Consider the following 13,702-nt stretch of genomic DNA (forward strand, 5'->3'; position numbering starts at 1 on the left):
AAAAAATGGCAAGGCATGCTAAAATGTGAAAAAGTCACCCTGGAGAAACAAAGCAAGCTTTAGAACTAGCTTCAAAAATGTCAGAGAGTTTGAAATTATCGGGCCAGTAATTTAAAATGACTATGATTAATACACTAAGGGCTCTAAGGAAAGAAAGTGGACAGCATGCAAGAAGAGGTGCATAATATATTAATATATATATTTTTAATATGTTAAAAATAAGAATTCCAATACAGAATCAAAAGATGTAACCTATGTGTTATAGAAACGTCAGAAAAAGGAGAAAGGAAGAAACAGAAGAAATATTTGAAGTAATAATGACAGAAATTTTCAAAATTTAAAGACATCAAATAACACAGATCCAGGAGACTACGAACATCAAGCAGGATAAATACCAAAAGAAAAACCTACACCTAGTAATATCACATTCTTTAAAAGAAACCATCAAAATTTAAAGGAAAAGCCACAGATTAGAAGATATATGCACTACATATAGCCAAAAAGACTCTATATTTGGAATATATTTTTTGAAGTCCTCAAATCAGTAAGAAATCTCCCAGTGGAAATGACAAAAGATATGAACTAGTAATGTATAGAAGACATAAACAGATTATGAAGAAATATGAAGAGATTCATAAATGTATTATAATCAGGGAATTAAAAATTACTATTATAGCAAAATACAATTCTACACCTTTTAAGGCAATTATTTTTTTGAAGATTTTATTTATTTATTTGAGAGAGAGAAAAAGAGAGTGAGAAGGAGCAGGGGTAGGGGCAGAAGAAGGAGAAGCAGACTCCCTACTGAGCAGGGAGCCCCCACACGGGGCTCGATCCCAGGACCCTGAGATCATGACCTGAGCTGAAGGCAGACGCTTAACCAACTGAGCCACTCAGGAGCCTCTAGAACAATAATTTTGCAAAAATTTGATATTATGTGTTACCAAGTATATAGAAAGTGAGAAACCTTATCCAATGATGGTAAAAAGATACAACTACTTTGGGAATGATTGAACAATATATACTAAAGCTGAAGATGTACGGATCCTATTTCCCAATAATATCACTCCTGGCACATACCTTGAAGAAACTCTGACTTATTTTATAAGATTAGGGAGGAATTCAAGGCTTCATGTATATCTGTAAGGTTTTATTTAAAAAAAAATCTGTGGTAGATTTGTCAAAATACCATTCTTACATTTCTTAGCTGGCATAATGACAATGTCACAGTGGTGTCATCTAATAGTGAGCTTCTATCTCGACCTTGTCCAAAGCTTTCACCATCTTCAAAAAGAAAACTGAAAAGAGATTTTAAAAAATAATTATTTTAATGAGCACACAAAATCTGATTTACTGCTTCTTCTAGAAAATAAAATTTCTTCTAAATCATCGTTCCCTCGTAAAAGAAAGAAATTTTAGACTAAATGGATTAATTAAAAATATGTAACTTCTGGTTGAAATATCACTGAACAATTCTCATTTTTAAATATAAACTGAGTTTGTATGAATACAGTATATAAATATAAAGCACTTTAGGAATACAGGAGTGTGATTTATCTTCTTTGTTCATGCAGATCCAATGCTAAAATTACTCTCTTGATAATATGTGTATGTGTTCCTGAGGAAGTTTATAGGAGTGAGAAAGGATAAAAGAAGAAAGAAAAATCACGATAGTAACTTCTCAGGAGAAGGAATAGTGAATAATAAATGCATAAAATTTCCTTAGGATTTCAGAAAATTAATTTTGAGAATTTACATATACCTTGGTATTTCCATCATCTTTTTTCCTGGTGTTCTGCTTAATTCAATGTGTGAGAAATATAACTGACTTAAAAATCAGTTTAAAGGGGAGAAAAAGTAGAGACCAAGTGGTCTATTCAAATAATTGACCTAAAAATTTAACATGTGAAGAAAAAAATGATCAGCAGGTGATTTTTACTGTTAACTACAATGATCAAATCTAGTCCTAAGATCTAAAATTAAAAATTTAAAGCATTGGCGGAAACTCAAGAGATTGAGGTTCACTTATGAATAAACACAAAGAGCAATGGAACAGTAATAATTCTGGTCCTTAGAGTTGTACTGTTATTTAACTTTCAGTCTAATTTATATGATGATGTCCAAGATCTTATGCAGTTCTGCAGAGTTTTCACAACAGTAATTTAGCACCATGATGATCTCTAGGACAATGAGGCCATACAGTACATTTACATTTACAATTGTAATTGGAAATAAAAAAGTTACTTATAATAGGCACACTAGTCTGGTTTATTAACTCTCTTGAATATTACTATTCTTTCTGACTTATACATTTTTCATTTATTGAACATCAATTATTACAAGATTCCATAATAAAAGGTCTACTTCAAATAGATCTTAAGCAAATTACTTATTAAAAATAGTATTTATTAAAAATAATAAAAAATATTAATGGGAATTCTTCAATTAGAAGCCTCAGCCAAGAAAAAAAGGTATTGACTTCCAATTGCTTTCATAATCATTTAGTTGGAATGTCTACCCAAGAAACCCCAAATTTAAAAAAAATGTTATCACTAAAATCTTTTCATTTCCAAGAGAAACTTTGTTTTCTTACTTGGGGAGTGTGCAGATAGGTGGTTTGGATCGAATGATTTCCTTGTTGACAAGCTCTTTCTCCAAGTCACCTCCAGCTAAACACCAAAGGTAATATACTTCTTCAATAGATCTTTCTGCCAGGTAATCACTGTTTATATCTATTAATGGCAAATGGAAAATAATCATAGCTATCATACTTTATGTTTTTATAAAAAGGCAACAGGCAATAGTTGCTGATATTCTCAAAAAATAATAATTGAAGAACATCGTAAGAGTCCCTTTAGAAGATTCATACTATAAACTGCACAAAGGGTGAAATGAAGGTATACATATTGGATGTACATTCAGTTTCCTTGAGGAAAAGTGGAATTTTTACCCTCTATATTAGAGATATCCGGGATATATATTCCATACAGATCCAGATATAACAGGCTCTGTGGGGAAGGGATAAGGGCAGAAAAAAGCACTTGAATAGTTAACTAACACAAACTATCCCATCCTTCATGTCTTGAGGCAATTGTTGCCTCTTCTGAAGAGTCTTTCTTATTGTCTCAGGCACGCTATGATTCCACTGCACTATGTTCATATTGACCTTTATTTATAATAGTAATATAAATGATTATCTGCCTCTCCATTTGGTATGAATGTTATTTGAAGTTATAGTGTGTGGAACATAGCAGGAACTCAAAAAAAAGATCTGACTGAATGAATGCTTAGTAAATCTTTCCTGCCATGACTTACATCACGGTAACTCTTCAGTGTAAGAGTATTATTGGTGTCCCTAAAACAGACATTCTGAGAGTTGTAATCTTCATAGATGAATGAAATGAAAAAAGCTGATATTCCCTTACAATGTGGAATATAATGGTATGGACTCCTACCTATAATACAATTTTTAGATATCATTTATAATAAACTATATAGAATATGATATATGTATGTCGATGTAGTGGAAATTCCACTGGGAATCAGAAAACAATTTTGGCATTAAGATTTGAGATGAAAATAGGACTTTGGTTTGTATAAGACATTTTTTTTTTTTTTTGGTGCCCCTTCCTCTTCTCAATTCTTAAAGTTCTTGCTTCAAAACAATTTTAATTTAAAGGATTAAAAAGTTAGGTCAGTTATATTTTAAGCAAATCCAAAATTATCTCTTAATTCCCAGACTGGTATCCATAAAGCCTCACTAATGTAATATATATATTGTTGGTAAATGCAAAACTGAAAGTAGGGTAAGGGTACTTTCTTTAAAAATAAAACATATTGTTTTCTGTCTTATTTATCATTACCTTTACACAGTTGACTGATATCCTCAGGCAGAGTCAAATCAGCACATCTCAAAGAAGATGAAAACAGACTGGCAGGTTTGGTAAAGGGAGTATATAAAGGTGACACTTCACTAAATACCTTGTCCTGCATTAATTCATCTGCAGTTGGCCTTGAGAAAAATTTAAAACTTTATCATTAGAAATTCGTGGTATCACTTATTTAAAAAGTCATAAAATGAAGAAAATTAATTTTCAAATAATTTAATTATAATTTATGTTTACCAGGGTAAATCAACTTTTTCTTTTCTCTTTTTTCTTTTTTTTAAGATTATTTATTTATTTATTTGACAGAGAGAGAGAGAGCCAGCAAGAGAGGGAACACAAGCAGGGGGAGTGGGAGAAGAAGAAGCAGGCTCCCAGCGGAGGAGCCTGATGTGGGGCTCAATCCCAGGACCTAAGCCAAAGGCAAGACGCTTAACGACTGAGTCAACTTCTTTTTTCTTAAGTTGGTGTGTAATGCTGACCTTTTAATGTTTATTCCCTGATTTGTATCATTACTCTCTTCAAAAATAAAACTTCCATACATCACAGTGGTGCCAAATTAGCCAGTGTCTTACCTAATTTCAAAATAGTACTATGAAAAAAGACCACTGGAAATATGAATAATCTTCTCATATTGAGAAATCTGATAAGATACTTTGTAAAACTTTCATAATAAATGGCTTTTGTAGTATATGATGTAGGCCTGTTTCTGAATATGGTATGAAATGAATCATGTAGCTTTGGAAAAAATTAAAAGAAAAATAACAAATTTCTACAGAGTTTATTAATGTAAGAAAACAATGATAAAAGCTGGCCTATACTTTATATCAGGAGTCAGAAAACTATGGCTCATGGATCAAATCCACCTACTGTCTGTTTTTGTATGGCTCATGAGCTAGAAATGGGTTTTGTATTTTTTAAATAGTTGAAAAAATCAAAATACTATTATTTTGTGATATGTAAAAATTATATAAAACTCAAGTTTCAGTATCCACGAGTAAAGTTTTATTGGATCATAGCAACACTAATTCATTTAAGCATTGTCTTGGGCTGCTTAATTTTAAGCTACAGGTCAGTGTTGAATAGCTGTGACAGAGACAGTATGGTCCGTGAAGTCAAAAATACTTGTTATCTGGTCCTTACCAAAAAGAGTTTGTTGATCCCTGAGTTAAATAAATACAATAGAACATCAGTGTTTTTTTGTAAAAATATGATTCAATAATATATTTTATGATGTGGGGTTTAATATATCTAAGTTTAGAAACATTTGAGCCTACATTTGTAAGAATATGTTCGTTTAATATGAAAAAAGAATCATACTTTGCAATGTTTCACGTGCATTTTTCTTTTTAGTCTAGTTAACCATGATTATTTCCCTGGTTATCTGCCAAATTTTCAATTAACATTTTTATCAGTGGGTCCAACCAAATTAACTATGGCAAAATGTACTTAGAAACTTGTGTCATGGATGATGCTACAGCATATTGAATAAAATATTTACTAATTGAATTGGCCATTAAATAACCAGCAATCAACCACAACAAAACCAATGTTTCTTTAAGTTACTTAAACATGGATTTGTGTTTGAGAAGTGTTAAGGTAAATATAATCTTAAATATTGATTGGCAAATTGTTTGATTTTTCCAAAGCGCAAAAATAAACATTGGAAATTGTCTCTTAAAAAATTTGCTAGAATAATGGCACACATTCAAGGGGATAGTTAAAAGTCTTAAATGCATCTCCAGTACAGAAAGTAATAATAAAACTCTCCTTAGCAGAGTCTACATGTAGACTTGTATATAAAAATGAAGTGACTGTAAGTAAACGCTGAATTTTTTCCCTTATTGTGCTTTTTGCAACTTATAATCTATCAAAGATTATTATATATGAACATCTCCATTTTTTACTTTTATCTTGACTATGACATACCTGTGTTACTGAATATCTTAATTAAAATTCTAAACTAATAATACCTTTTGGGTTTCTTCCTCCTCTCTTAATGTGGCATGTTTACCCAAAATTATGTTTTTAATACCATTCCACTCTTCCTAACATGTATTGATAAAGATATTTTTCTAAAGACTAACTATAATACACTATTTTCAAATATCATATACTTAAGGAGTTTAGGAAAGACAATGGTAAGGCTAACAGTGATATCATCAAATGAAAACAAATAATAACACTTCTAAGAAATTCTTTTATATTATCAACAATTATTAGCTGACCTTGCCATTTATCCAAGTTCTATGCCAAAATACAATTGCCAATAAGCTTTTGTTGTCATTTCTCTTGTGTCATTCGTGTTTAGGAATATCTACAGTTTAGCTGATTTTCTAATTGGAGACTAGGAAATGAACCAGTAACTTCTTGGGGACTACACCAGTTTTCTGACTGTGGTTTAATTATTTTTTTCTTCTTTTAGTAATATACATTAACACCATAGCTAACAGTTATGATATTAATGTTAATTATATATTCCTATATGTATGTAAATATCCTTATTTAATCCATTAGTATTATAAGGAATAAGAAAAAAACACAACTACTTATATATTAAAGATGTCAGTATAATCTCTAAGTCTTAATAATAATATCAACCTCTTGGAAGGGTGGAAGGTGAGACACTTCTGCAAAAGATTTATCACATTTTCGGGAAGGTCCTGGTAAATGAAAAAAGAAAATAATTATTTTAAATGATCCATTTAAAAAAATATATTTTACTCATGCTAGTCAGAATGGCTAAAATTAACAAGTTAGGAAAAAACAGATATTGGCAAGGATGTGGAAAAAGGGGAACCCTCTTACACTGTTGGTGGGAATGCAAGCTGGTACAACCACTCTGGAAAACAGTATGGAGGGTCCTCAATAAGTTTAAAATAGAGCTACCCTATGACCCAGGAATTGCATTACTGGGTATTTACCCCAGAGTTAAAAATGTAGTGATCCAAAGGGACACCTGCACCCCAATGTTTATAGCAGCAATGTCCATAATAACCAAAGAGCCCAGATGTCCATCAACAGATGAATGGATAAAGAAGATGTGGTATGTATATACAATACAATATTACTCTGCCATCAAAAAGAATGAAATCTTGTCATTTGCAACAACATGTGTGGAGCTATAGAGTATTATGCTGAGTGAAACAACTCAATCAGAGAAAGACAATTGTCATATGATTTCACTCATATGTGGAATTTAAGAAATGAAACAGAGGAACAAAGGGGAAGGGAGGGAAAAATAAAACAATACATAATTAGAGAGGGGGACAAACCATGAGACTCTTAACCATAGGAAATAAACTGAGGGTTGCTGGAGGGGAGGAGGGTAGAGGGATGGGGAAACTGGTTGATGGACGTTAAGGAGGGCATGTGATACAATGAGCACTGGGTGTTATATGCAACTGATGAATCACTAAATTCTACCTCTGAAACTAATAATACACTATATGTTAATTAAATTGAATTTAAATAAAACATTTAAAAAATAATTATTTAAAATGATCCATTTAAAATATATTTTACTCAAATTTTTGCTATTCTAGGACATTTTGATTTTTCTAAAAAGTCTCTATTTGGACTTTATACTAATTTATATTAGTTTGTAACTCTATGAAAAAACAAATATCTGAACAGAAATAAACATAGCTTTAAAATAGCTTGCTATTAGACCTCAAGTATACAAAATACATACATTTTCAATAACAGATTAATGACAAACCTTTATAATGTCCAGGCAACCATGCTCTTCAGCCAGAACTATTATTGTGTCATCTACGCAATCTAGAAAACAGAAAAATTGTATGAATTAATGTTACTTTTCTTATCTATCAGAACTGAACTCAGATAATTTTTTTTAAAAATTGTGTTATGAAGTTTTGGAAACTGGAATACTAAAAAGCTTGTGACTTTGTTAACTTTCCTTACATGTTATGATAAAATAAAGACCTTAAACAGTAAATATTAACTGAACTACAGATACTGGAAGATAGCCACTTAAATAGTGACATAAAGCAGTGGTTCAAGATGAAGATTCTCTTGTTCTCTCACTCTTGCTCTCTCTCCCTTTATATGTATTGTACATATACATATTATTCTTTTGTACTTACATAATTTGGAGAACGTACACACATCTCTGGGGATTTAAAGTATACATTTTTACAATCCATATCAAAATACCAACAGCATACTTCACAGAACTAGGACAAATAATCCTAAAATTTAATTTATATCGAGCCAAAAAAGACCCTGAAGAGCCAAAACAATATTGAAAAAGAAGAACAAAACTGGAGGTATCATGATACCAGATTTCAAGATATACAACAAAGCTGTAGTAATCAAAACAGTATGGTACTGGCACAAAAACAGACACATAGATCAATGGAACAGAATAGAGAACCCAGAAATAAATTTATGCTTACATGGCCAATTTATCTTTCACAAAGAAGTAAGAATATGCAATAGGAAAAGATCTCCTCGACAAATGGTCTTGGGAAAACTGGACAGCCACATGCAAAAGAATGAAACTGGACCACTTTCTTACACCATACACAAAAATAAACTAAAAATGGGTTAATGACCTAACTGTGAGACCTGAAACCATAAAAATCCCAGAAGAGATCACAGGCATGAATTTCTCTGACATCGGCTGCAGCAACATCTTTCTAGATATGTCTCCTGAGACAAGGGAAACAAAAGTAAACTATTGGGACTACTTCAAAATAAAAAGCTTTTGCACAGTGATGGAAACAATCAACACCAAAAAAAGGCAACCTATTAAATGGGTGAAGCCATCTGTAAATGACGTTATCTAATAAAGGGTTAGTTTTCAAAATATTTAAAGAACTTAAACAACTCCTGATCACTGTATTGTAAACTTGAAACTTGAAACACTGTATGTTAACTATACTGTAACTTAAAATAAAATTAAAAAAGAATTTATACAATTCAACAACAAAAAATAATCCAACTAAAAATGGGCAGAAGACATGAACAGACAGTTCTCCAAAGAAGACATACAGATGGTTAACAGACACATGAAAAAATGTTCATTATTACACATCATCAGGGAAATGCAAAGTAAAATCACAATGAGATAACCACCTCAAACCTGTCAGGCTAAAATCAAGAAACACAAGAAACAACAAGTGTTGGCAAGGATGTGGAGAAAAAGGAACCCTTGTGCACTGTTGGTAGGAATGCAAACTGGTGCACTCTCTGTGAAAAATAGCATGTAGGTACCTCAAAAAATTAAAAATATAAGTACCATATGATCCAGTAACCCCAGTATAGGGTATTTACTCAAGGAATATGAAAACACTAATTCAAAAAGATATATGCAGCCCTATGTTTATTGCAGCATTATTTACAATAGCCAAATTATGGAAGCAGCCCAAGTGTCCACTGATAGATATATGGATAGCAAAGATGTGGTATATATATACACAATGGAATATTACTTCGCTACAAAAAAGAGCAGATTCCTGCCATTTGCAACAACGTGATCTAGAGAGTATAATGCTAAGTGAAATAAGTAAGAGAAAGACAAATACATATATGATTTCACTCATAGGTGGAATTTAAGAAACAAAACAAATGAAGGAAAAAAAAGAGCCAAAAAAACAAGACTCAACTATAGAGAACAAACTGATGGTTACCAGAGGGGAGATGCATGGCGGGTAGGTGAAACAGGTGAAGGAGATTAAGAATACATTTATCATGATGAGCACTGAGTGATCTCACTGAGTAGTCTATACATTATTGAATCACTATATTGTACACCTGAAATTAATATACACTGTATGTTAACTACACTGGAATTAAAATTAAAAACATAATAAAGTATAAGTTAGTTGGTAGACCATATTAAGAAATCTCTAAGACTTCTTAAAAACCTTATTACCAATCTTTGAAATTAAATGTTGTAAATATGGTAACATTTTATGCAATTATATTTATAATCCATTATTATTTCATATTTATTGATACTTTTCAATACATATTCTTATTTGTAAACACTAGTAATGTGGATACCAATCCATCACTCTTTCACATAAAGTGCTCTATCAGTTTTTCTCTCCTTTATTACCACATGTGCTTTATTTATTCTACTCTAAAGTAGATTACATAAATTTACGTAAACGAATTAAATATTAGGATCTAATATACATGTAAAATAAATGAGCTTGTTATAAGGAAAAATAAATGTTCTTCTCAGTCAGTCATTATTCACACATGATTCATCAAATAGAAAGCTCAACACTTAAGATATATTGTCTGAAGGTAAACTGCTACAGAGAAATATATTTATTCTCATATTTTGATTTCACAACTTAGCTTACTTGGCTAGATCGCGAAGCTAAGAAAATACCTATCCACATTATAATTCCTTAAGTAATGAGTAAGGAAAGTGCTACAATAATATTTCAGAAGGGACTTAAGTTGTCCTATTAATGCTTACCATTGATCATTAGAACATTAAAGAAATTCAGGATATTTCAGTGTATTCACTATTTTAGAACACATTCTTAATGTGTATGATTACTAACAGTCACTAAAGATTATATTTGTAGTTGAAACATAATCATTTGTGAGACACTTACCTAATGTAAGCAAAAATTTTAGTCTTTCAGAAATATCCAAGCTCTGAAATAATTTTCTTCCCTGAATAAAATGGGAGAAGAAATTTGTGTTAACATTTACATCTTTACAGGGAGGCATTGTTTTTTCCCCAGAGATGAAAATGATTTTATCAGGTATTTCTTTTTTTCTTCAGAGGTTTCATTTGACTTTTAAAGTTAGCTCACTAAAGAAAAATCATCAGTTTAAGATTTAAACATTTCATAATTCTAAGGATCATTACATTCTAGTTTTGTCTCAAGCATTCTTCACTTTTGAGACTTACATAACCTGGTTGTCTAGAGAGATTACAGGCCACCAGGAGTCTTATTTGATTAAGAGACTAAGATGACCCCTGGGAAAGACTCATATTATCCTTACATTTACCCAACTAATTTTGATTTATATGTCATAATCTGGGTAATCTGCTGTCTCCATTAAGATACACTCAATGATACTCCTTCATTCTCCCACAATGAATTAGACAAGCATCTTTTGTGCTCCCATAGCACCTGGTACATTTATTTTAAGATACATACATTGTATTTTAATTGTTTCCTTATTATTCAGCTTCAGGGGGCTGCTTGAAATAGAGTCTGGAATCAGTCATAACTTCAACAATTATGTGTTGAGCAACTATTGTGTGCCAAATTGGACTTTTGACCACAAGTTATATAACCTGGCCAAACACTTAACCACCTTAAGTTTCACTTTTCTCATTTATAAAATTGAAATATTAACTGTACATGCCATACAGGTTGCTGTGAGGATTATAGAATATATAAAAAAGTGCCTCACATTTTTTGCACGTAGAAAATCCTTCATAAATGTTGGCTATTATTCTTTTCTTACAAACAAATGAAACTTATCAGATCCTTTAAGTAGACTTAGAAGGAAAGGCTTAAGAAGATAGCCTGGTCTTTATGTGGAGAAAAAAAGACTCTTATTTTTTTTTAATAAAGAGAGAACAAAAAGATTTCTTAAATATTTATGAAAGTAGAACTACAGGTGGAGAGATCATTGAAAAAAAAGTTGCCATTCCTCTCTCCATTTTTTACACTATCTTATTAATCTTTTAGAAATACAGGTTTGATTTTATCAATATCTTGTTTAAAACCTTAAATGGTACCCCATACTTTATATAACTAAATATAAACCTTTCAATTTAGCATTCAAAATCTCCTAGGATATGACTCTAAAATACCTTTCCAATCTAAGTGCTTGCTATTTATCTACCTGTGATGAATACACACACAAACATATATATACACACAAAGCAGTTCAATTTGATTACTTGCAATACACTGAATATACTCTGCCTATTCAGGCATATTGATGATACAATATGATTGATGATATCATATGATCATATGATTTTGACTGATGTTATTTCCCTACTAGTAATTTTTTTCTTCATGGCTATCAAAATTCTATATATATTCTTTATTTCATTCCCACTCCTGTATGTTAATTTTGTGAGTCAAAGAATTCAAAATTCAAATTACTTTCAGCACGTTGATGGCATTGTGCCACTGTTTTCTTACACCCAAGCTACCAAGAAGTTTAATGCCAATCTCATTCTTGGTAGGTAGTATATCTTTTCTTTCTGACACATTTTAAGATTTTCTCATTAATACTGATAAAGTCATCAGAGCTGAGTAAAGGCAGCTTGGCGTGTTAAGAGTACAGCTTTGGATATAGTTAAAGGGTACGAATCTGCTTAAGTACTTACTATTATGTAACTAGGACAGGTTGGTTAATTTCTCTGTACCTCAATTTCCTGATCTGTAAACTAAAGATAACAATTAGATAAATTTTATAAGACTGGTGTGAGTATTGATTGAGATAATAAAGCGATTAGAAAAGTACCTGACTTTTGAAAAGTTCTTAATAAATGTTACCCATTATTTCATAATTGGTTATCTCCTAAAAGTTTAGTATATGATTTCTAGGTGTTGGTTGTTGTTATACATTGTGATTTTGTTGTTGTTGTTGTTGTTGATTTGCCCTGCAAAGTAATTGGTGGGTCTTTCAAACCAAGAACTTCACTCTCAGCTTCTGATACTACCAAACGACAGATATTAGAACATCTGGATCTACCATGTCTTTCAAAATTTCTTTTGTATTTTCAATCTCTTTATTTCTTTGTGACATAATCTGAGAGAATTACTCAATTGTTTCCTTTATCTCCTAAAGAACACATACTTTTCAAGTCCTTTCAATGGTGTAAATTCTTCTATTTGTTTCTTTATTGCAGGTATTCTTTTTTATTGCAGGTATATGTATTTACAGCATGTATAGTATTGTAGATGTATTGTTTTAGGTGTTTGGTATTTCTTAGATATGTACTCACCTATACATCGTTTGGACTATGGAAACTTCTGGGTAGCAGAGGGGCTGTACAGCCTTCTGGTGATATGGCAAGAATTTCCCAGCAAAACTGTTTTGGTATAGCTTTTCCTCTATTTCTAGAATTTCTAGTGTACCCAATTTCCCTTTTTAGTTGTTAGTGAGCTATTAATTTATATCTTAATATTTTATATCAATTATAAAGGTTTGATGAGGTAGAGGAAGATTTAAGCTTATGTTCAATATGCTATTCTAAAACTAGACTGTCTAAACTTAAGTATCACTTAAAATGTCAATGAAGTTCCTATTATGAAATTAATATTTCCTTTCTTGGAATTCACATAGCTCTTCTGCATTTATCTTCAAAGTTCATGGACTTGAATTAAATTATAAGCTCTTTGACAATGTGTCTTAATCACAGTTTACCTTGTTACATTTGTCATGATGCTACACAGAGTAAATAGTCATCTACATTTGTTGAATTGAATTACTCATATAAAACATGTCCTGATCATTAGTAAAGAGTTTAGATACGCGTAATATAAAAAAAGGAAAAGCTATATATTTCGCATTTACATTTACATATACTTCACATTCACATTCCAATAAGATTTTTCATTTAGGCTATGATTTTAAACAAAAATGAGATTTGCCATCATTTCATACCAATGAAAAGTAAAATGGTATTTTCCCTTAGAAAAAGCAGTACCAGTATATAAAGCTGCCATGTTATTATGAATATTAAAATATTTTATGATTAAAGTCATAATCATAAAATATTTTTCTTAATCATAAAATATTTTAATATTCATAATAAAAGGTAATACTGATGGACTATTTGCTATGTAACA

General features: G+C 31.1%; 1 protein-coding gene across 2 annotated transcripts in view; it reads right to left on the bottom strand.

The window, feature by feature from the left end:
- TBCK (TBC1 domain containing kinase) overlaps nucleotides 1-13,702 on the bottom strand; it is a 201,409-nt gene that overhangs the window by 128,236 nt on the left and 59,471 nt on the right. For both annotated transcript variants that reach the window (XM_008689397.2, XM_040626208.1), the window contains 6 exons: nucleotides 10,487-10,547; nucleotides 7,606-7,667; nucleotides 6,486-6,547; nucleotides 3,864-4,012; nucleotides 2,594-2,732; nucleotides 1,199-1,298 (listed from right to left, as the gene is read on the bottom strand). In XM_008689397.2, coding sequence (XP_008687619.1) covers nucleotides 1,199-1,298; nucleotides 2,594-2,732; nucleotides 3,864-4,012; nucleotides 6,486-6,547; nucleotides 7,606-7,667; nucleotides 10,487-10,547 — 573 coding nt within the window. The remainder of the gene's footprint in view (nucleotides 1-1,198; nucleotides 1,299-2,593; nucleotides 2,733-3,863; nucleotides 4,013-6,485; nucleotides 6,548-7,605; nucleotides 7,668-10,486; nucleotides 10,548-13,702) is intronic.

This window comes from Ursus maritimus, unplaced genomic scaffold, assembly GCF_017311325.1.
Source record: "Ursus maritimus isolate PB19 unplaced genomic scaffold, ASM1731132v1 scaffold_11, whole genome shotgun sequence".
Lineage (NCBI taxonomy): Eukaryota > Metazoa > Chordata > Mammalia > Carnivora > Ursidae > Ursus > Ursus maritimus.